This window comes from Euprymna scolopes, chromosome 35 (genome assembly GCF_053919585.1).
Source record: "Euprymna scolopes isolate OS-2025 chromosome 35, ASM5391958v1, whole genome shotgun sequence".
NCBI classification, from domain to species: Eukaryota; Metazoa; Mollusca; class Cephalopoda; order Sepiida; family Sepiolidae; genus Euprymna; species Euprymna scolopes.
In genome coordinates, this window is record NC_136516.1 from 37951332 (window position 1) to 37975817 (window position 24486).

Sequence of the window (24486 nt, forward strand, 5' to 3'; positions counted from 1 at the left end):
TTCCACCAAGACAATGCACCAATCAAGAACTCCATCCTTGTCACAGACTATTTGACCAAGATGGGCATCAAGACAGTTCCTCACCCTCCCTATAGTCCGGACCTTGCTCCCTGTGACTTTTGGTTATTCCCTAAGCTCAAGGAAAACCTTAGTGGTTCTCGTTACGCGACAATTGAGGAGATGAGAGAGAGAGAGAGAGATGATGAGGGTCATTGACACGCGCACACGAAATAACTTCCATGGGGCCTTCCGGAAGTTGTTAAAACAGTACAACAAGTGCATTGCAGCCGGAGGAGATTACTTCAAAAGGGGACTAGAGTTTCATGTGTGCACTATCAATTAAAGTGCCCAGAAGAAAAACGTCTGGAAACTTATTCAAGGCACATCGTTGCTAGACCTAGACTCCTTATTTAAAATTACATTAAAAAAAAAAAAAAAAAAATCTGACATACATACTAATCACGGAACAAAGAAATCATTCTAAAAATCATGTAAATTGATTGGGTATCATTTTTAACCGATTTTTAGCAAATTTTAAGAGTAAACATTTTTTATCTCGATAGTTCGAATTGAGTTGTCTTTATAAAAGATGGCCGTTCAAAAAATAGTGTCTCACATTGTAATAAAATGTGATTTTCTTAGTTAAAAAAACAAAAGAAAAACAAAACTACTTGATTAATGTACGTAATTTTTGGAATATGACAGCTTCTTTACTTTACGAGCACGTTCATTAAGATTTTTATGACTTATTTTTAAATTATGTACGATTCTAAATAAGCACCGAATGACCTGTAAACGAGGAAAGTCCCCCTTATTTTTGGCAAAAAGTCTTCCTTCTTTCAATCGACATACTTAACAGATTTCTCTGACGTTTTGTTTACGATTTCCATCGTTTTTAGTGGCGGGTGGCAGGTATTATGTAGGTACAATTATTTTTGGTGGTTTGTTTATTTCAGCATTCGTCGAGATTATTTCTGGAATGAATGTCGAAGAAAAAAAAAAAAAAAAGAAAAAGTGTTCATCTTTAAAAAGTATTTTCGCTTATTTTCCAGTTGTGCGTATCTTTTTGAGTTCGGGGTAAAAATTTTTTTTTTTTTACTTGGTTCCCCGCTTTAATAATTTTCCTTCAAAATGACAACTTTTTTATGTATTCGGGGGGGGGGGGTATGCTTAGATAAATATCGCATTTAAATTTTCCACAAGTAGTTTTCCGGATATTAAGCGATGTAATTCCTTACATTATAGATAGTGGCCATTGTTGTAATGTTGTACTCGCAACATGTGCATATTTTATAACATTGCTTAATATCTGGAAAAGTACTTATTTACGGAAAATTTAAATGCGATATTCGTTTTCAGCATACCCGAAAACCTCGTCATTTCAAAGGAAAATGTTGAGGTGGAAACCAGGTAAAAACCTATAGAGTTCAGTTTTCTGCTGAACATTCGGCCTCACAGTGAATGTCCTGGAAAAATCCCTTCTGATTAATGTTTACCTCATAATTTAAAATAAAACTTTCAGAATATTTTTAATGAAAATATGTGATGAATAAAATATGTATTTTCATTATCACGTAGGTTATAATCAAGCTAGGTCAGGTCATAATTATTATTATTAAAGAATGGTTTTATCTTCTATAATATAAATCTCACTTGTCTGTTTAAATGTATGTATATATGTATGTCTGCCTTTTGACAGAGGCAACAGATTTTCACGAGATCGGCATCGTTTTGAAGCTCGACCCTTCGAACGACAAATATCGAAAAATTGGCTAAAAACATTAATTCCTTCACCTTCAACTGGGCAGTTTTCTACAAGGAGAGGTCGATTTTTTGCGAGCCACTTTTGCAAGTCATCGAATCAGTTAGAGTGTGTTTGCCTAATTTTAACGTTCTGAACTTCCGGTCGTGTCATGGAGTAGCGGTAAGACGCCAAATTTTCTTTCACTTTCTGCCTTCGCGTCATGGGTTCAAGCCTGCCTACTATCATTTTTTTTTTTTTTTTTTTTTTTTGCTCAACTCACACCTCCCAAACATTCATGCAACGCCGGGCACGCAGGCTAATATGTTTATATATAATAACAATAGTTACGAATAACCACATTTTTTTTTTTTTTTTCAGTTTTAAAAATCCATAATTGTATACATGTAACAAAGTTGTATTTTCTTTTTAAATAAAAAAATTTAAGAAGTATAGATTTAAGCAAAGTTCCCCGACGCTTGCTGTTGCTGCGAGTTTTTCAGACTAAAATGAAACATCATAAAAAAATAAAAACGTATCCAATATAGAATATTCCCAAAAGGCTTTAAAATTTATTGAAATTTTAAAAAATAATATGTTCTGTATTAGGTATGTTCTTTTTATGTCTGATTTTAGTTTGACAGGCACGCAGCAAGCATCAGTGGACTTTGCTTGAATTTAACAGTTTTATTTGTAATAAAATATGTAAAATTAAAAATATGTATTTTCTCACGTAAAAATAATATCGTTTCATTTTACCGTTGGAAAACAATTACAAGCACAGAATTTTTTTTTTGTGAAAAAAAAAATACTTGTAAGAAAAACTTTTCAAAGTAAAACCTTTTTAGGACACTGTATAGAAATACTATTTTATTTGAGGAAATAGTTTAAATAAATATTTTTTTAAGTAAACTACTTTTAAAATATACGAAAGCAGGGAGATGCGACATTGCCCGTGACTGAATGACGATCAACAAATGTTACACACGCTCATACTTTTATTGTCATCAAAATTGGTGAAGTCGCCCATTTTTTAATCAAATCGATTGATTGCCTGCTCTAGTCGGGAAAACACCAAGGTGCACTAGAGGCAACCTTCATATGCCTCCTTGCAATGACTTGGTCCACAGTACATTGTAGTCTACATTGCACTGTAGAGAACTTACTGTTGATTTTATAAAATTATTTTTATATATAATGATTTGAATTAAAGTTTATAATGCAAAAGTCAAGTATCATGGTTCAATTGGTCCCGGATATAACCTTAAACTATATCCAGTGGTGAGGCCCCAGCTTGCGGGCTTTGGGGAGTGTGGAGCCACCCTTTAATTGCCATTGCTCACAGGTCCACTCTGACCCGGAGTGGTAGTACCTGTTAGGGTCCCAACTATGGGTTAAATAGAAACCAACTTGAAAACAACAAATATATTCTATTATCAAGTTTTTCTTCAAAATCTTTGGATTCAGCATTAAATAACCTGAAAAGGGTTGATATGCCGTAAAACAAAAACAACCAAACCAAACAAACATGGTTCAATTGTACTTTAAACAGAAACATTCATTTTGAACGCGACTGTCTTAGCTGTCGAATTTATATGGCAGGCCCTTCTGCTTGTGCAGTGATAAAACTTCTCATTAACTCTTATCCTCGAGTGGCCTTCAGGCCGTGATAAGTGAAGGCTCCCATGTAAAAAAATAAATTAAAAATAAGACTTATTTTCTAAATTGCTGACCACGAAATACCCCCAAAGTGCACCATAGAATTTGCTCCTATATGTAACACGATGCAACTTAATATAGATTTAATTATAACTTTTGTACCATTCCATAGAAGCTTAAAATAAATTGCTAATAGTTTATCAAAAGACTAAAATCATGTTTATATTATTGAGGCCTTAAAACAATGTTCTTATGTAGTTATTTTTAATTCACAGACATATATGCGCTTTAGAAATCTACCAAAAATTCAACTAAATGTGAGATTTTTTTTTTAATTTTCGTACTTATTGAATTAATTTATATGCAAAATGCAGTTTTCAATAATTTATGGGGGGGGGGTAAAATTTTGTTTCGTAGCTGATAATATCCATTTTTCATTTTATGCAATTTGAATTTTTATATATATATATATATTTTTATTTATACATAAAAATATTACAATGTTTCGGACCATTGGTTGGCAAGAAGCAAAAGTCCTTGTCAGGCGACGTAATGAAGCTTATGTGCCACTGAAGTAGTGTCCGGATGATTAATCAGAATCAAAATCTGAAGATTTGGGATTCGGAATCGGAAAAATTGATGCCTACATTGCGATGCAAAAAAGGATTCTTTTTTATTTGATTTTGTTTAACATAAAATCTTCCATTATAAACATTTTTTGATTTTAAATTACCAGTAAAGCTAAAATCGATAGATCATCCTCCACAAGTGTATTTTGATGTTCAGGAAAATATCTGCATATTTAATATGTGTTTTTACGAAAATCAGGGAAAATAATTTTATAGTTAAATAATTAGAGATTCATAATCAATCTCTATCTGTAATTGTATCAGAATCGGGAATTTAGTACAGAATCAGGAAAAATATTGGAATCGCCCCATCACTACACTGCAGGCATCTGGTTCTCAACCCTTCATTATAGTTCTCATGTTTCTGCAAACTTTAAATATATCCAATTCTTTTTATCAAAACTTTTACTAAATCCTTTCCTGATAACACTCGTATTTCATTTTATGCAATTTGAATAAAATATATTACAATCCTTCGAAATTTTAACATTATATATGCTGAGGTCACATATTTTTTATGTTAAGAATTTGTATATAAAAATCCAAATGAAATCAATATTATGTTTTCACAGCAAAAATCTCATTAATCTATTGAATTGCAATAGAAAAATAACATTCTATAAAACAAGCCTGAGCATGTGGGGGGGTCCCCCTCCAAGAGGGAACAAGGCCGATAGCCATTAGTTGCGTGCTCTCGTGTAATGAATGAATGCGTGAATGTAGGAGTGACATGAAATTCTTAAAGATAAACTAAAATGACCGAAAAATGGCCTGAAATGACTTAAATAAATAAAAAGTAAATGGCTTTAATGAACTTAAGGATGAATTGAATGACCTTAAGAAGGACTTGAGTGCTTTAAAAATAACTGGAATCCTTCAAAAACAACTTGAATGATCTGGAGAATGACTTGAATGGCTTTGAGACTGACTGGTTGTAAAGTGGGTGATCATTTTACATTAAATTAATACAGAAAAGCGATTCCCCACTTTATATCACAAATTTAAAACATAAGTACAGCATATAGTAAGAACAGATGGTATTTATTTGCTCCCCCACCAAGCAAATTAGGCACAAGGCCGATTTTTAATGTGAGGAGTGAAGGGGAAATGGGGACCAACTCCCCGGGGAGTAGGGGAGCTGGATAGTGACAACTGGTATGAAGGCTTACCCCTACATTGACCAAGGTCTTATATGTGGGGTCGCCCCCACATATGGTCTTTGCTTGCAGTATCTGTCGGAACAGATGCTACACTTTGAGATATTAAATCTTTTATTCATATCAGATGCTACACTTTGATCTTGGCCAAAAGGCCAAGAAAAGCTTAAAAAGCCAAGAACTGCATCTATTAACAACAGATCTTTGATCTTAACCAAAAAGGCCAAGCACAAAAGTGTTACGGACAGACCGACCGACTGACCGAGTGACTTATAGAGTCGCTTGCACGCTACTAAAAATTTACTTTTACCATGACTAATGTTTGCACAACATTTTTTTTTTTAATTAAAAAAAAAAAAAAAAAAAAAAATCAAGGAGTGGTTATTGAGGAAAATGAACAAATGAATGGACGAACGATTTTGGAGCAATTTTACCCCTACAATAGCCCTTAGGGGAGCAACGAGAATTATCCCAGAAAATCCGTTCTGGCAAAAATTTACTTTCACCATGACTAATACAAATAAATTCAATATTATATTTTGACACAAAAAAAATCTCATTAATATACTATAATCAATTGAACTGCAACGAAAAATAACATTTTAAAAAATAATTTTTAAAACATTAAAAGGATTTAAATTCCATTCTACTGAAATGTTCAGTTTTCTTTTTTAATAAACATTTTTTTTAATCATTAGATGTTACTTCCTTTATTCATATTTTATGCTTTTCATCTATCTGTTAAACAAATAGCTTCATAAAGTACAAATAAAATTATGACATTACCAATGGAGACCCCTACTAACCACTTTGAGAATTTTATTTTCCTTAAACCTCTCAGCCTTTAAAAAGGTGCCAGTGTGGGGCGAGAGGCCTGCATTTCTTGCCTTGTCCTTCTGGGTATCATACTCTTTACCCCCCTCCTGTTTAGCATGTGGCAGTGAGGCTGGGCGATCCTTTGACATCATCATCACTATGTCACAATCCTTGCCCCAAAGCAGTCGGTCACTTGGGAGAGAGAGAAAAGGAGGGGGATGGGGTTCGAGGAGGAAGGGTTCATTGCCGATTTCAGTTACCAAGGAATCTCTTTTAGAGGAAGGGTACGTTTGGGGGGGGGGACGGGTTCCTTCCATAGTTGTTTAGTTCTTTCCCACGGCAAGAACTTAGACATCAGGGTCGGAAAGTGGGATTGAGAAGTCAGTGCCCCAAGAGGAGGGGCACTCTGACCCGACAAAAAGTGCCTGAGCAACCCCGTCGGCAGTGAGGGCGTCTCAGGCGATTAGCAATAAACTAACCCGTTCTCAAAGAGAGAAGGCAAAACCTGGGAAGGTGGACCTCCTGGAACTGCACACGATTAAACACCCACTGCAAAAAAAAAAAAAAAAAAAAAAAAAAGAAAGAAAAAAAAAGAAAAAATCAACAGAGACCGGATCATTACAAGAATGGTCAAATCTGTTGATTATAGGGGCCCAGGATAAAAATCCATAGCAGAGTTGATAGTTGCCAAACTTTCATTCCCAGTTAATTACAGGGCAAAAAAAGGCACCACCAACAGTGGAATTATTTGTTTCGAAAAGATCACTGAAAGAAATGGATTGTATTTTTTGAGGTTTTCTCCAGTAAGAGATACAGAAAAGAAAACAAGGTTTTCAGCTGTCCCCATGCAATTTCAAAGAAGAGACAATCTTAGAAGATAATTTAACCGAAAGTGGTGTCAGAAAAAATTCCCTTTTGAATAAAAAGACTATAAAAAGTTTTATATTACCTTTTGGGCAAGAAAGCCAATAACTCGTACCCTTGATGGTGCTATTTTTAAAAGAAAGAGAGGACATTTTAAAGACATTTTTTTTTTATATGTTTGCATGTTTCTTGCCTTTCAGATTTTTATTTCAAGTAAGATTGTTCTAATATTTTGATAAGTCCCCCCCCCCACTACATTTTGTTGCCAGTTTTTTGTCCCTGCATTTTGTTGCCAGTTTTTGTTTTTTTTCTATATTTCCTAGAACAATAAATTTAACTTTGTCGCTCCATCAAACTAATTATTGGACTGTATGTTTTCATTTTTGTAATTTTTACTTTAAGGTTAATTTTTTTAACCATTGCTTTGGGAAGCAAAAGCAACTCCTATTTTATTCGTTAAATAAAATTTGAACAAAATTGATATACTTTTCGTGTGTAGTTTCCATTTGTTCCTTTTTTTAATTTTTTTTCTCTTTTGCTCCCCTTTTTTATTGCTAGTATGCCTTTTTTTTCCATTTATTTTCCTATAGAGAAAATTTGAAGAATAAATCAAATTTTCTTACCACTTCATAAAAATGGATACATACACTTATTCAAAAAGAATAAGTAATATTTCATTTTAGATAACTCTTGAGTTGGAAGCCAGGTTTACTTTCAGAACAGTTTCCGATGGTTAGTTGTTCTATACAAGTCCTGGAAGTGACTGGTACTCAGTAAACAGTTGTTTTGTTCCGGTTCCTGACGATATAATTTTTGTAGCTAGAGCAAAAGATTCTTCCCGTGTTGACACGAAGAAAACATATGCAAGTTTGCTATTTAAAAAAAAAAAAAAAAAAAAAGGTTTAATTTCTATGGAGCAATTCTGGTTTCTGATTGGTTGGTAGCACAACGTGAATTAATTTGATTCGCCAGTTCCTAGCAGCATACATTTATGAATAAAATCTTCCAACTGTGGGGGACCATACCCCATTATGTATCAAAAATATTCCATTCTCCTATATTATCTCGGGGGGGGGGGATAAAGTTTTTTTATATTATTGTTATCTTTCTGACCCGAACCTTTCTGCTTGTGTGCTAATAAAACTTTTCAAATACATTTGTGATGTTAGGCTGTATAAGGCGTTAACTTTAGTCAAAATCATCTATTTTTCTTTCATTGGATTATTTCAATTATCAATTACTTATTGAAAACATTCCAACACAAAGCCTATCTAAAAACACTGCCAGGCATATAAAGTACCTTTGTGTGAAATTTCAAAAAAAAAATAAATAAAATAAAAAAAAAAATAAAAAAAGCAGCCCTGCCGTTTAGGAGTCCATAAGAAATGAACACATGCACACCCACAAAGTTCCTTTTATATAATAGGAGTTTTTTGTATTACTGTCCTTATTCAAACTTCTGTTACAGTATCTTTCCACCCTCAAAATATCCTTTCAAATTACCATAATTATAGGTTTTCGAGGATGCTGCAAATGAAAATAATGTTTACAATTCCAGGAAACGAGTAGCTCCCAAGTTACGAAAAAAAAAAAAAAGTATAGTTTCAGAAAGTGGGGGATCACTTTTGTATATTAATTTAACATACAATGAGCAACCACTTTATCGCCACCTTTTTTTTTGGGGGGGGAGCCTTTTTATTCTTTTTAGGGGTGGTGTTTATTGTGGCCTGAACCTATCTTAAAAAAAAAAAAAAACTTGTTTTAGGTATGCTGAAAACGACTATTGCATTTAAATTTTCCGCAAATAAGTATTTTTCCGGGTATTAATCAAAAATATGCGCACTTGCATGTACAACAATGACCACCACTTATAACAAAGAAATACATTGCTTTATACCCAGCAAAATACTAATTTGCAAAAAATTTGAATGTGATATTTATTTTCAGCACACCCGAAAACCTATGGAGAACATGTTTTTTTGTGTTGGTCTAGCAGGCCACAATTACTGAATAAACAACTCCTTTAAAAAAAAAAGTAGCTATAAAGGGAGTGTTCATTTTACATTAAATTAATATAGAAAAGTTATCCCCCACTTTAAAACTATAATTTCTTCATATGTTGGAAACTACTAGTTTCCTAGAATTTTAAACGTTATTTTTATTGTCAGCTCTCTCGAAAACCTGTAATAGTAATCTTAAAGGATTTTTTGAGGGTGGAAAGATACTGCACCTTTACCAATGTTTTAATCATTATCATTTATTTTCCTAGTTTCTCATATGAATTACAAAATATCTGATATTTCCCCAAAACCTCTAGCCTTGATGGAAGGGAGACTAAAACTTGCTGCTATGGTTTCAAATGATTTGCTATGGTTTCAAGTGGAGACTTGATTCCAAATATTTCTCATATGTTATATCTCCCTTCCTGTGTTTTCATACATAAAGTAAATTTCAAAGGATTATTTGATACTGGAGATATTTATAATCGTACCCTATTTCTGCCGTATGGATCACTGAAGTTAAGCAATGTTGGATCTAGTCAGTACAAAATGGGTGACAATTTGAGACTTCTAGGTGCTGTGTGTGCTCTCTGCATATCTCCGCATTGCTGGACTTTTCCTTGCCACTGGACTCAAGCAGTGCCGATCCAGGAGAGGTGTGGCTGGCAATTGCGCAACTCTTGCCTCACAATTACAGCTGCCCCTACAGGAGTATCCTTTGTCTTTCGAGACTGAACGGAGGCATCAATCGATCGACCCTATTTTTAAAAGGGGGGAGATATAACATGAGAAATATTTAGAAACAAGTCTCCCCTTGCTGTTATTTCAGATCAATTGAAACCATAGTAGCAAGTTTTAGTCCCTGCTCTAAGGCCAGTGGTTTGGGGGAAATATATATCTTCATTTGTAAAGGATTATTGCCTGTTATTCTGGATGTTCCATCGAACTGAATTGGAATTTACTTTCAATGAGGAAATCTTTAACCAATCTGGAACCTAATAACATCGTTCCATTCCTTTCAAGGATTACTATTCTCGTTGAATACCAAAATCTCATCCTTTTTTTTGTTTTAACCTTTATTTTCTTTCTCGGTGTGCCTTAATAAGATTTACTTTTTAAAATATATTTTCTATGTATGTGCTGAAAAGCAAAATTACATCAAATCAGATTTAATATTTTGTTAATGACTTTCCTCTAAGGAGATAAACCTACATTGAAAATCCATGGGTTAAGGAAATTACTTTGAATTGTATTCTTTGTTCAAATAATAAATTCTTGTTTTGAAAAATTATACTTTTCTGAATGAAATTTAAATATTAAAAACTGTAAATTTTTCATTTGTTCTATCTAATACACTGAGCAATTTTATTTGGCTGGGATTGTCTTATATAAAATTATATATCAGGGTTCGTACAAATTTTCAATTTCTATTTTTAAGGACTTCTGAAAGTTTTCAAGGCCTTCTCCAGACAAAATTCAAGTTTTCAAAACAAAATTTGATATATAAACAATTTTATAATAAACAAAAAAAAACTTAATTGACAACAGGAAAAGTCAATTTCATTTACATACAAAACAATATGCCAGTTGACAATCATATTTACATCTCCTGACCCACTTGTATATTGCCAACCAAGCATGATTAAATGTTATTTTCCTCATTGTAGATTGGTCTACACCGTGTTCATTTTACTTCTAAATTTCCAGTATTGTGTACACTAGAGTTGCATCCCTTTATCATGAAACTACCAAATGTTAATTGGACACATCAGATAGTTTCTTGATAAAGGGATCTAACTCTTGTATCTACAATAATACAATGTAATTTCAGAACAATTTATTTCGATTTTATTTTCAATATTTAAAAAATATGGACATCTCTAAAGAATTCTACATGCACTTCCAAATTACACTTACCGCACCACTTTCATATTAACCCTATACTGTCACCCACAACGATGGAGTAATTATGTTTGAGAGTATCGGGGGGGGGGGGGAAATTGACCATATTCTGTTTGCCCATCCCATTCATGTCTGGAGATTTAATGTTCACAACGTTGAATAACTGGTTCACTCAAACAAGACAGATGATAAGGGAAGATTTTGTCATGACTTCTGACCAAGATTGTCGATAAAGCTAATTGCATTCCCGATACTAATGATCAATTCGCAACCTTCTAAATCTTTCTGATAACTTGCCCTGAATTGTATACATCCGCTGTTCTACATCTGCTAGGATTTTCCGCCCACTGTAGTCTACATTAAGACTAAAACATTCTCTCTTAGTGCAGATTTTCCTTGGACAATTTGTTTAACAAGACCTTAGATGTCCCTCTCCATTGCACTGTAGCGCTACTTGGTTGCCAACTTATAGTTTCCGTTCATTCATATCCGAAATATCACTAAGCTCCATATTCATAAAGATGTGTCCTCTATAGCATCTGACAACAGATTGACATAGTTGGTATTAACAGTTACATAAAAAAAACAAAAAAAAAAACAAAAAAACTCCTCCAACTGAAACCGATTAGTCAACCATGGTATAGCCTTGAACGTGCTGCTGCCACTGCACACAGAAATCACTAATTTAATTGCATTAAACGAAATAGATGTTCAGAAACTAAAGCTACCTTTAAGAATACTTGCAACCACTGCAAAAGAATCATAGAAATTGCAAGTCTTTTGTCCATACTGTAAAAACTAAAGGAGCTGAGCAGAGACTCAGTTCCCACGAGTTTTGGTGCATAACAAACAAGGTTCTGAACAGATGTGCATCTTCCATCCCAACCATCATCTACGTGATTATATCAGCATCTAACAAAACCAAACTCTTCAAGAACTTTGCATTAAACTCTACCCTGAGTGATCAGGGCCGCCTGTCCCCTGAATTTCCTCCCAGGTCTGAAAATACGCTAGGCCATATATCTGTCCAAGATGTTAGCAAACTTATCAATAACCTTGATTCCAGCAAAGAAACCGACCCTGACAACAGTGATAAAAACATTTTTAAAAACTGCAACCGAAACTAGCTCCTATACTAACCAAGTTATTTAAACACTACCTTAAGCAGAGATGCTTCCTAACTCCCTGAAAAACCTCAATAGTTTGCCTATTTATATTATTTAATTAGAATTCATTATTGAGATGAGTATTATTTATTTATTTATTTATTTATTTATTGCGGACTATTATCCTCATCCTTCTTAGTTGTTATTTCACAACGTTTCGGCCAACTATGCCTCTGGCCTTCGTCAGGTGGTAACCATGACTGGATAAGAACTCCGAATCTCCTAACTGCATTTTCAGCAATTACTGCTATCCATAGTTGTCGTCATCTCACTACGTTTTGGCCAAGTAGGCCTCTGGCTGGTTTTGGGTAGGATTGAAACTGCTATCTTCAGACAATTCTCACTTGGAACCGTAAATTTAAAAACATAGGAGATTGTTCCTCTATTTCTCAGTACAGACCAGTCTCCTGTGCATTATGAGTAAATTACTCGAGTGTGATAAATAGAGAAGCTATGAACCATCTCAACAAAAATAACCTATTCTATTCTGAGGGATCAACACTGATGTGTTGACAGTAGCAGGACACAAGATCAGTTAATCTATTGATAATGGCTTCATTTTTAAAGCAATAGCTCTTGACATACGATATATTATTGCTTTTAGCGCCAGATGTATGTTGTAAACCTCTGATGCCAGTTGCTATATCATCGTCACAAGGTATCGTATCTTGATACCGACAGTCACAATAATAAATTTAGCGTATGGTAGCAAGAAAGACAGAGTATCAAGTTAAATATTTATTGAAAGAAACAAAATGGTTGAAAATGTCTCTTGTAAATAAGTTTCCGAGAAGAAACAAAATAACAAAGTCCTTGTTATTAAGGTTTGTTAGAAGTGAAAATTAGAAATCCCTCTTTCTGGCAGGATGAAGAGGTTATTAAAGTTATTAAACGTTGTGAATAATTTGAATTGTCTCGTTGTTAGGATTTCCAAGATGAAGAAAATATCAAAGTCTTTGTTATTAAAGTTTGTTGTTGGCATTGGTGGGCGAACAGCCTCTGCTACTATGAGAAGGAAAGGGAAAAGACGTTAGAGTTAGTTGTTGCTGCTGCTGCTAGAGGAGAATAAAACATATGAGGCGTCACATCACCTCAGCCACCACTGCTCCTCAGCTGTAGCGGTGAGGCCTTATATATTGCACGCGGACATAGTTGTAGGCACATAGTTCGGGTGTGAACAATAAAAACTTTGCTGTCAGACGTGTCGTAATGATACGATTAGCCATGATTCTGCGTTTGTTTTATTTCTATTTAAACCTGGTGTGTCCGAGTGAATTTAGATTAAGTTTGTCACTTGTGGCCCTTTTATAAATATTTTATCACATTTTCGTATCTCATCTGTCTAAATCTCCTAGCCTTCTCTCATAGCGCAGATATTTCCTTGGGCAATGTGCTTTACCAGGTAATTCTTTGCTTTAATGAACTGTGTATTATAGTGAAAGGATGGGTACAAAAAGCATAGTTTCTGACAACTTCAATGTGACATCAACGATCGATCGAATATCGTTAAGCACTGGTTTGTGCGATTGTTGTTTAAAAATCAATGCTGTTGTATCAGTGGCTGCTCCTGATGTTTGGGTGTCTCTGCTCCTGCTGATGCAATCTATTTTGTTTACATGTAGCTATAAGCTCGATGAAGATCTTATATTTCACAATATAAAGCATAATAGGTTTGGCATAAAGATCTACTTCACAAGATTTCCAGCTACGGCATGGCTGGAAATGTTCTCTCAGCCATCAAATCCTTTTTATTAAAGCAGTCGTTGATGGGTACAAATCCGAAGCTCACAGTATTAATACTGGCATACCTCAGGAATCCATCCGGGCTCCAACTATCTTCCTGATCTTCATCAATGATCTCCTAAATCACATACAGAGATCTTTCGTCGAGATCTATGCAGATGATACTATCATCTATGGCAACACCTCAAAGGCCAGCAATGACCACTTTCTGAGTCTCTCTCCCCTGACCTGGAGCATGTTGTACAATGAGGTCAAAAAAAAAAAAAAAAAAAAAAAAAAAAAGTTGCATTCAAATCCAAAACTAAACTTCTATTTTTTTTTTTCACCACCAGCACTCAAATCCCCACTTAGCCCCTATAAAAACGGACAGCTCTCATCTAGAGGAAGCACCTTGCTTTGACTAACTACTGGAACTGACCTGAAATAGAAGGCCTACAACAGATCTGTTGCCAGATTCACTGGCAAAAATAGTAGGATCATTCTACCGTTCCAGAAAATATTTTGCTTCCGATGCTATCCTCTACAAAAGTCAAATACGATCCAGTATGGCATACTGCTGCTGCTATATCTGGAGAGGAGCTCCTAAGCATGCCCTCTCAGGCCTAGACAGAGTCCAAAACAGTCTTCAAAATCTAGCAAGCAAAAACTTTTTCGCCTCCCTATTGCCTCCTTCCCCCAGAAGAGACATTACAAGTCCATCTCTGCTCTATTGTTTCTTTCATGGCAGGTGCTCGACTGAGCTCCAATTCATGCTTCCCATTTGCAATACTCGTTTATTTAAAAAAAAAAAAAAAACTGTCAACAATTTCCCCTTACTTTTTGTTCAAATTGAAATGTAATTTCCGCAAGCAAAGTTTCTTTCCTAGAACTGCCCATCAATGGAACAAGATAACCCGGAGCTGCTTTCTAGTTGAATATAAGTTGATATTTTTCAAGTCCAATGTAAATAAGTTTTTGTTGGCTCGTCCTCTAAAATAACTAAGCCCTACCAAGTTCCACTATGACTGACAGTCATTGAGTATTCACCAACTTCCTAACACATAACCTTGAGTAGCCTCCCGACTGTGATAAATGATAACTTTAAATTAAATAGAAAAAAAACCCCAAATAAAACAATTATTTCAGATGACCAGATAACAAGGTCAGATCGTCCTCAAGAAAAATTACAAATATTGTTAGTTTTAAATCTTTTAATACTCAACTGTGAATTCTCTAAGAAGCATCATATAGACCATATGGTGTAGGATGTAAGTTGCAAATAGGTGCAAAAGAAATTTGAACACTTCAAAGGGCTTGCTAAGTAAATGATCTCTATAATATTTACTTTGTTTTTGTACATCGGCGTACAAAAACAAAGTGCATAAACGAGTTCGTATGCATGTCGTTTGCGCATACACTATCCTGAATAAAACCAAATATTTTGAACTAATCAGAAAACTTTCTGGATTTGTTTCTGTTTCATCTTGTCGGAATATTTCTATAATTTTCGTCATCATCATATGTGTGTATATATAAATATATATTTAAGAAACTCGTTTCTTATCGTTGAGCACTTTTCTGTTGAATTAAAGTCAGTCAATTTAGCTCTTATGAATAGATCATTGTATAACGATTAGATCACTGTCTGACCGACGTAAAGAACATTTTAACGTTATTTCACGCGGTTAATGGTAACCGAATGGATACGGTCTTTGCTAATCGAGCCAGAGATGGTTCGTGTTGCCGAGTTCGAATCTGTCAACTGGTGTTAATCGTGACACCCTGCACTGAAGATTCCCGAAAGGATGAAACACTAGTGTCTGTAGGTATTTAATTATTATAGTAAAAAGAAAAAAAAAAATTTATATATATATATATATATATATATATATACACACACACACATTATATAATTGCTCTCTTCAAAACTCCATGAAATAAGAATTTTTCTTGTTTTATTTGTACTCCTTGTCGAATAATTAAAATTTTGGGTATTTTTTTTTTTTTTACGACACGCCTCTACGTAGTATAAACACCCCCAACCACTCATAGTTAAGAACGGCTTTCGGAATACCCCCCCATGTTAAGAACGGCTTTCGAGGTTGGGGTGTTTATTCCAAAAGCCGTTCTTAACATGGTTGGGGTGTTTATAATACGCTGGGGTACGTCGTAAAAATTTATCAAATTTTTTATACCTTCCTTACAGGCTTGTAAATTTTCAATGTGAAGATTTTTACGGGCGCGAAACAAACAAAACATCACTCAATTATAAACAAAAGAAAATATAAAACGGTTAAAAATTTAAATAGGACGAAAAACAAAATCGAACTATTTTTGACCGGGATTTAAATTCTAACAATAAGAAACGATTGCACTTTTCCGTGTTATGGTAGGTCGTCAATGACATTTTTTTTTTTTTTTTTAAATGAAAAACAATGGACAGACGAAATTCGGATAAACAAAACAATAAAATAAATGCACGCAAGTATTTCGTTTTGTTTGTAAACACGGGTGGTTACAGCATTGATAAAATATATTGTTTATCATGTGGTAATTATGTTCATTATATAAAAATATATTGTTTATTATGTGGTAATTGTGTTCATTATACAAAAATTAATTTGTAAATGTCAGAAATTTACTAAGAATTGTCATATCATAGAATAGTAATGATAAAGTTAGAACTAAAATAGAGGGAAAACAAAGCTACCCTTTTGATCATCCGTAGTGTGAATTCAAAATAAAGAATCGTTTTCTTCAAGTTGTTCAGAAGCGAGAAAAAAATCGTTTTCATTTCTTTAATATTTATGTGATCAGAAATAAAATTCGATACATTTTATAAATTGAATCTTAATATTGTTTGTGGATAGTAAAATAATTAAGATTCTTCTTAGTTTATTTTGTACATAACAAAACGCGTTTATTATCATGCATACATCTGTAACATTATTACGATTGTTTAATATAACAATGCGAAACTATGGATGGGCAGAATGCATATTTTTGCATAAATGCATTAAAACGTTAGAATGGTCCTGAAATATAGGGATTAATGTTAAATTTATATGTAAAACGGATTCTCTAGGTGTATCAGAATTTTTGTAGGAATTTTTGACACCCCTAACACGAAACTGCGAATAAAATATAATTAAAAAAAAACAAAAAAAAAAAACTCTTAATTTTTCTTTTAAAAGTGGGTGGTTTATTTTCTTTATGGATTATACTTCCAAAATAAACTATTAAAGTTGTATAAAAAGTAATAGAAATAGTATTTTTTATTTCTAAAAAAAACTAATGAAATTAATTGAATTTTACGAGTTCAGTATTTTTCAATTCTTAAAAATCTATCAAAATTTTTCTATTGATTCTATTTTTACGATATTTTCAGGGTCAATGTGAAATTTTATGCTCTTTCCAATAAACCGAATATAATATTTTAGACAAACGTTTTTTTTTTTTAATTCACGCCCCCCCCCTATTTTTATATGTCTATTAAAAAAGTAAATAATTAATTTACTCAAAGTTTTATACATCACAAATTGAAGATAAAAGATCAATAAATATATTCTAATTAAAAAAAAAAAAAGTTTTTTTTTTGGAAATTTACCTGTAAAGTCCGAAGTTTAAAACTTTTTTTTTTTTTTTAATAATGAAACCTATAGTCCTTGCCCCATTAATTGAAAACAAAATTAGGGCTTGAATTACATCTTTCGAATAGTTATAAGCTTGGAAAGACAGGGGGTCGAATTATTCAACATTTTTCATGAAGTTTCTGACACACCTAGCGCAAAACAGAAGACAATTCAATTTCAGAAAGGAGAATGAAAGTTGGCAAAATATATTTAAAATTATTATTATTATTATTATTATTATTTAAAATATATTATTTAAAATTATTATTATTATTATTATTATTATTTAAAATATATTATTTAAAATTTATAATTAGTTTGGAGTTAGTTTGGAGTATATGTGACTCCTCTGTGCTTCTGAAACAAAATTATTTTGTGTATTAGAATTTTCTTAATTTTATTTTAATTCAATAAAGGTCCAGATAATGTTTTATTTTGTATTATTGTTGTTGACATTTTCGAGTCTCCCGGTAATGAAATTGCATCATCTCCCCTTGTTCTGCGCTCTTGTACGTGAAAAAGAAAGAAGAAAAGGTTGTTCCATAACACTAATGCACAAGTGGCAACAAAAGATACCGTGCGTAACATGTGAATTTAACTTAAAAAAAGTTACCTCCAACTTTAGTCCCCGTTGCTGACAAACAACTGTCAAATCATTTCTGCGGACCTGTCAGCTACCCGGTGAAGACTGGAAAATTCCTTCCTTAAAATGTTTTTACTACAAGTCTTCTTTTTTTTTTTTTTTTTCAATGAAAGGAGATTTTGGTGCTTCTTTATTATACAAACGAAAAAAACATTGAATTTGAAGTAAAAACAAATGGTATTTATGTGATTGTCATGTCGAAAATAGTATCATAGCAAAAAATTATGAGAAACGATTGGGTAGAAAAATAATTATTCATGAAAAATTGTTTCCGATAAAGTTTGTGTGGGAAATAAATTTTGTCCCACATTTTGAATTAAGTTCGTCACGTGATGTAAGCAACAGAACTTAATTATCTCCCCTGTTAACTTATGATTTTAAAATGATTTTGCTTCCTTTCTAAAAATTTCATTAATAAGTATTTTTTTTTCGTAATATTGGGATATGTTACTATTTGAGATCTGATAATTACGCAGATACGATTTGTTTCACTTGAAATTCAATATTTTTTCGTTTGCACTGAGATTTTTTTTTTAATGTTATAATAAATATTTTATTTTTACTCTTAAAATATTTTTTTAATTAGACAAACTATCAAAAATATTTTTTTAACGCAGTTTACATAAAATAGTCCTTATTTGAACTGAACTTTTATAATAAAAACATTTATGAAACGGGTTTTTTTTTTAAAATCAAACGCCATTAAAAAAAATAAATAAATAAATTAAAAAAAGAGAGAGAGAAAAGAAAAGCCTATCAAATACAGAATATACTTAATTGTCATGTTGAAATTAGTTATATATTCCAAAAATTACGAAAATATATTCCAAAAATTACGAAAAATCATTAAGCAGAATAATTGTTTTTGAATTTTTAGTAAAAAAAAAAAAAAGAAAAGTTTATCACTACGGGCTGAAACCCGTCAGTCATTAAAGTGGCGAAAAGGGAAGTATGTCCCCTTTATTCGCAAATTTAAAGTTGTTCACATCTAGGGAAATGCAATTTCCTACATTTTCCGTAAAAAATTGCTTTTAACCATAAATAACTCGATGAATTTTTGCAATTTTTTTAAAATATATCACTATTTTTGACATGGCAATTATTAAAAATAAAATTGATCTGTCGACTATTTTTTTTAACCAAAAAATAGTTTTTATTTGAATTTTTAAAAATAAAAACATGGTTAGGTCCATCTCGTTTTCATTTTGTAGTAAAAGAAAGAAAAAAGATAAATTTTAAAAGCATTAAAAACTACGTAACACAAAAAAAGAACCACTTTTTTTTAACTTATTTCAAATATCTGCTAAAGATTCCTCCGCGATGTGACAAGTCACTTTACTACGCACGCGCAAACGCATCATGGAATACCAAGGTCTCATGTATGATATGGAAAGAAACTGGAATATTAAGGAGATATACCAGTTATTATAGGTGCCACAGACAGGGCTTATAAAAAAGAACCTGAAGAGTGAAGTCCTACCTAACTAATATTCCTAGTGAACCAAGTGCAAAAGAGATCCAGACAATTGAAGTTAAGAGAACAGCGAGTATACTATAAAGACCTCTCGGCTGGTTTCACTAAAAAGCAGGGCAATGTTGGCAGCTGTTTGGTTGCCCCTACCAAACGTTACAATCTTCAAAGGAAGAAAACTTTTAAAAAAAGAAAAAAGAAAAGCGTTAACGGAGACACGAAATAGTCCCAGGGGTTAGAGCCACTGTTGTATAAAAGAACATTTCTTTATTTGACCATTTTTTTTTTTTTTTTTTTTTTTAGTTCTGGAGTCTGGACTTGCACCATAAAGGCTTCTATTAATTAACGTAAACAGATCAGAAATCCATGTATTTTTTAAATTTTTTATTGATTAATCTCTCAACTGCATTTCTTTAACAATAATCTATGCCCCTGAAAGTGATGATCATCGATTTATTAAAATTAGTAAAATTCCTCTTGATTGAAATTTTTTTTTTAAAATGATGAATAACGATAAAAAAAAAAAAGAAATACAAAATCAAAACATCGCTTTACAAAAACAAAACAAACAAAAAAACGATGGAACAATATGAATACGTACTGTCAGTACGTCGTACTGATACAGAATATGGACCGTGCTGAAATATTAACGTTTTTACTTTTAAATCTCATTCTTAGCATTTTTTTTTTTTAACTATTCTGTACTTTCATCGAACAATTTAATAAATAGAAAGGTTATCTTCAACTGTAGTCCCTCGTTGTTGACAAATGATTGTAAAAAGGATTTCGGTAAAATCCATTGAAAGCGGTCGGTGGTTCTAGGAGAAAATAAAGCTGTGTCCGCATTATGAATGTTTCTTTTCTGTGTCTTATGTTATACATTAGTACATTAGGGGTCATTTCGAGTTAAAAGTTTATTTTCTGCACTCATCTGGACTAAAGAAAATCATGATTTAAATGTGTATGTCTCGTCTAAATAACTAACGATAATTCTCTGATATGGCCGACAAGACGGGTGATCAAAAAGTCAGATCGATCGTACCAGAAAACGAAATGAGGTCTCATTTCGTTAGTCTCATTTCGTTTTTCGGTACGCGGTACGCTTGATCTGACTTTTTGATCACTCGTCTTGTCGGCCATATTAGATATTCATCGTTAGTTATTTAGACAAGACATACACATTTAAATCATGATTTTCTCTAGTCCAGATGAGTGCAGTAAATAAACTTTTAACTCGAAATGACCCCTAATGTACTAATGTATAACATAAGACAGAAAAGAAACATTTATAATGCGTACACAGCTTTATTTTCTCCTAGAACCACCGACCGCTTTCAATGGATTTTACCAGGATTTCTGTTGATTGTTCGGTGAAGACTCTGAAAATACCCTTTTTGTTTTTGTTTTAAATTTTTACTGCAACCTTAACATTCATCGTTAAATTGACGACGTTTACGTGTTTTCTAGTATGCTGAAAACGAATATCACATTTCTATTTAGAGCAGACATGTAGTTTTCTGGATATTAAGACATTTATTATCCAATGTAATCCTTATGTTTTCACTGACGATCATGTTTTCCCCCCAACTGAATAAGTACTAATACGCATGCGTGTTAAAAGACACCCGTTCCATAATGGCGACGACCACAGAAATTCATAAATACATTGGAAAAAAAAGTCTAATATCTAGACAACTGCTTGACTGTTTCAAATTTGATATTCGTTTCCAGGATACTTGAAAACCTGTAGAAGTCGTCAATTTAAAAAGGTGAGTCAAAGTAAAAATTTATCTTTTTGTTTTCAAATATTAAAAGGAGTCTTTTTTATTAAGTTTTCACGGGCGGTCTACAAAAATGTTTTCCCCCAATTTTTTTTTTTTTTTTTTTTGGGGGGGGGGGTATTCAATTATAGAACTTGTATATTTTTTAACATGTGCTTCTACAGTTCAATTAACCATTTTTTTCCGTAAGTAACGCGCCGACATTAACCGAGCAGAAGAACCGTTTAATATTTCACACAAATTCTGTTTACATGATGGGGGGAGGGGGCACGCGGCCGATCTTCCACCGCCCTCAATGTAAACAGAATTTGTGTGAAATATTAAACGGTTCTTCTGCTCGATTAATGTCGGCGAGTTACTTACGGAAAAACGGTTAATCACACTGCAGAAGCACCTGTTAAAAACAATACAAATTCTATAATTGAATAACTTCAAAAATGTTTTTTGTAAACCGCTCGTGAAAACGTAATCTTTTAGACCAATTAAAAAGCATTAAAAACTACATAACACAAAAGATGAACCACTTTTTACAAAACTTATTTCAAATGTCCGCTAAAGATTCCTCCACGATGTGACAAGTCACTTTACTACACGCGAGCATTCGCGAACGAATTATGTACAAAAAGAAAAGCGTTAACGAAGGCGGTGAAATGACGCAAAATAGTCCCAGCATGCAAACGGTAAATTTGCGACGAATTTAAATGCTAGATTCGTTTTCATGGCCTCGATCGATAACCCTTAAAAACACAAACCAAATTGCCGGCGTCGTGTTACAGTTAAAAATAAACATTCACCGAAAAGGTAATTTTTATGACTTCTATCGTCGGGGATCAGTTTTCAATTATAACGTCCTACTAAATTGAGCACGTACTTTGTGATCACCGAGAAAAATATTGCGACTTTAATGTACCTATTTACTATGCCTCCCCACGGGACAGAGTTAGACACCAGGGTCGTTTTTTAACGTGGAGAAAAGGTACAAAAATAAAAATTGTCTCAGTCGTGAAGGATTTCTCCTCCACCGAAAGAGAACAAGAAATAGAAGTGCAGCATCTGAAGAACAGATACTACACTTTGATCATGTCCCGAGGGCCATGTTGCGACTTTAATGTAACCGGTGATTATTCCAGTCTTAAAACAAAACAAAAAGGGGGGGGGGCGTTAGAAAGGGAACTTTTTCATTTACTCCATCTCTCTCATCCATCTAATCTGCGTTGTCTCGCTTGAAAGAATTGCAACTATAAGAAAATGGTCACTTGAAGAATGGACCTTTTGCAAAATTTTACGGAAAATAATTTGTTACAATATGCACAGGTAAAATGTCTTGTGGCAAGCAACAAGTTGTGTTTCGTGGACACGTCATGACAAGGTCTGTTGAAGATGCCGGAAGGGCAGAAGAATATCAATAAGACGTGGAACATTTTTTTTTACACTGGAAGCAACATTACAGATAATGTTTGATTTTGTTTGCCAAACGCCTGTGACCATTTCAGTTGGTTTGAATGGAATTATGACTTCTGCTATATGGAATGAATTTTGCCAAGACATTACTACGGCATACTCGAAAACCGGGGAATGTGTAGTTTAGCGGCGTAAATTATTTGACAGACAAAAAAATTATAAAAACTATTTATTTTTATATAAAATACATTAGACCCAAAGGCGGAAGTAAAACAAACAAAAACATTATTTTTTCAACATTTTTTATTAGACTAAATGTACGAAAATCGAGGCCGCCATATTGTTGTTAAAATTTGTCTTTTCTTAGGTTTTACAGATTGGCCTTTTAAAGGCCAAATTTGGCCTATTTTACGCTCTTTCATTACAAAAATTGCGGCCAAAACATTTCCAAGAGCGTAAAAAAGGACAGATTTGGCCTTAAAAAGATCAATCTGTCAAACCTTAGAAAGGCTAAATTTTTAAAACAATATGGCGGCCTCGATTGTCGTACATGTGGTCTAATAAAAATGGAAAAAATAAAAATAAAAATTAGTATTTTTCTGGTTCTATTTCAGCCTTTGTGTCTAATGTGTTTTATATAAAAATATAGTTTTTATAACTTTTTGTCAGTCAAATAAATTACGTCGCTAAACTACACATTATTCCGAAAACCTGTAAAAGTCGTCATCGAGTTGGAAAGAAAGTAAAAATTTACCCTACCCCCTCCCCTTTTTTTAGACGGGAATAATCATCTGTCACGTGAGAGAGTAGTCGCAATATTTTTGCAGTGATGGTCACAAAGTACGTGTTCAATTTAGTAGAACTGATCCTGGACAATAACATTTTTTGGTCAATGTGCATCGGTTGTTCAACCTGCAAAAGGTGTTTATTTCGAAAGCCGTTCTTAACATGGGGAAGTTGGGGGCGTTTATTCCGGAAGGCATTTTATTTTCAACCTCCCCATGTTAAGAACGGCGTTCGGAATAAACACCATTTGCAGGTTGGACAACCAGGGCTCATTCACCAATTTTCTTTCAATCTGAAAGTGAAGGAGATTAATGTGAAAAGGAAAAAAAAAAGTGTAAACTGTGGAATTTAGAGGTGGGGTGCGGGGGTCAATTTCCTAGACATCTAAGTTTGTTTTTTTTTTTGTTTTGTTTTTTTTACTATTAAGAATTTTTGAAAATAAGTATTGGATACGTTTTTTTTTTTTTGTTTGTTTGTTTTTAGTCTGACAGGCCCGCAAGAAGCGCCCGGGCCGCCGGGGTACTTTGCTTGAAGTATTTTTTTTTTTTTTTTATCAAGTTTTTAGTTGAAAGTACAGAATAGTTACAAAACACCCTCTCCATGGTAAGAATGGCTTTCTAAATAAAGTTACGACTTCAGCACGGTACTTTTTCTACATAAGTACCTGCGAGACAGACAAGTATGAACGTTTCTGCATAGCTTACTTGCCATAAATATTTTGGTACTAATGCAGTTGCACTAATGCAGACAGTGATTACTGATTCGATTGTGCTATTTTTTAAATCGTATTTCCACGTTTAATATGTTTTTTTTATTCAATTGTAAGGTTAAAGTACAGAATAGGTACAAAACACCCTCCCCATGTTAAGAATGGCTTTTTAAATAATAACATTATTTCAGCACGGATCAATAAGTGCACGAGTACCTAAACTTGAAAATACTATTTTAAAAATAGCGTGGATCAATGAGTGCATTATTGCACTAGCACAAAAAAAAAAATTGGTTTTCAGTTCAAGTCATACGTAAATAATGTTATTTAGAAAGCCATTCTTACCATGGTAAAGGTGTTTTGTAACTGTTCTGTACTTTCACCTTAATAAACAAAAGATACCGTTA

At 33.2% G+C, this 24486-nt stretch overlaps 2 protein-coding genes across 2 annotated transcripts in view; one reads left to right on the forward strand and one right to left on the reverse strand.

Annotated features, from left to right (window-relative positions):
* The window catches only part of LOC145259824 (arrestin domain-containing protein 3-like), a 96907-nt gene that overhangs the window by 70511 nt on the left and 1910 nt on the right, over positions 1–24486 (reverse strand). The window lies entirely within an intron of this gene.
* LOC145259825 (anaphase-promoting complex subunit 10-like) overlaps positions 21820–24486 on the forward strand; it is a 52759-nt gene continuing 50092 nt past the window's right edge. Inside the window, exon 1 of the mRNA XM_080117626.1 lies at positions 21820–21984. Coding sequence (XP_079973752.1) covers positions 21885–21984 — 100 coding nt within the window. The 5' untranslated portion in view covers positions 21820–21884. The remainder of the gene's footprint in view (positions 21985–24486) is intronic.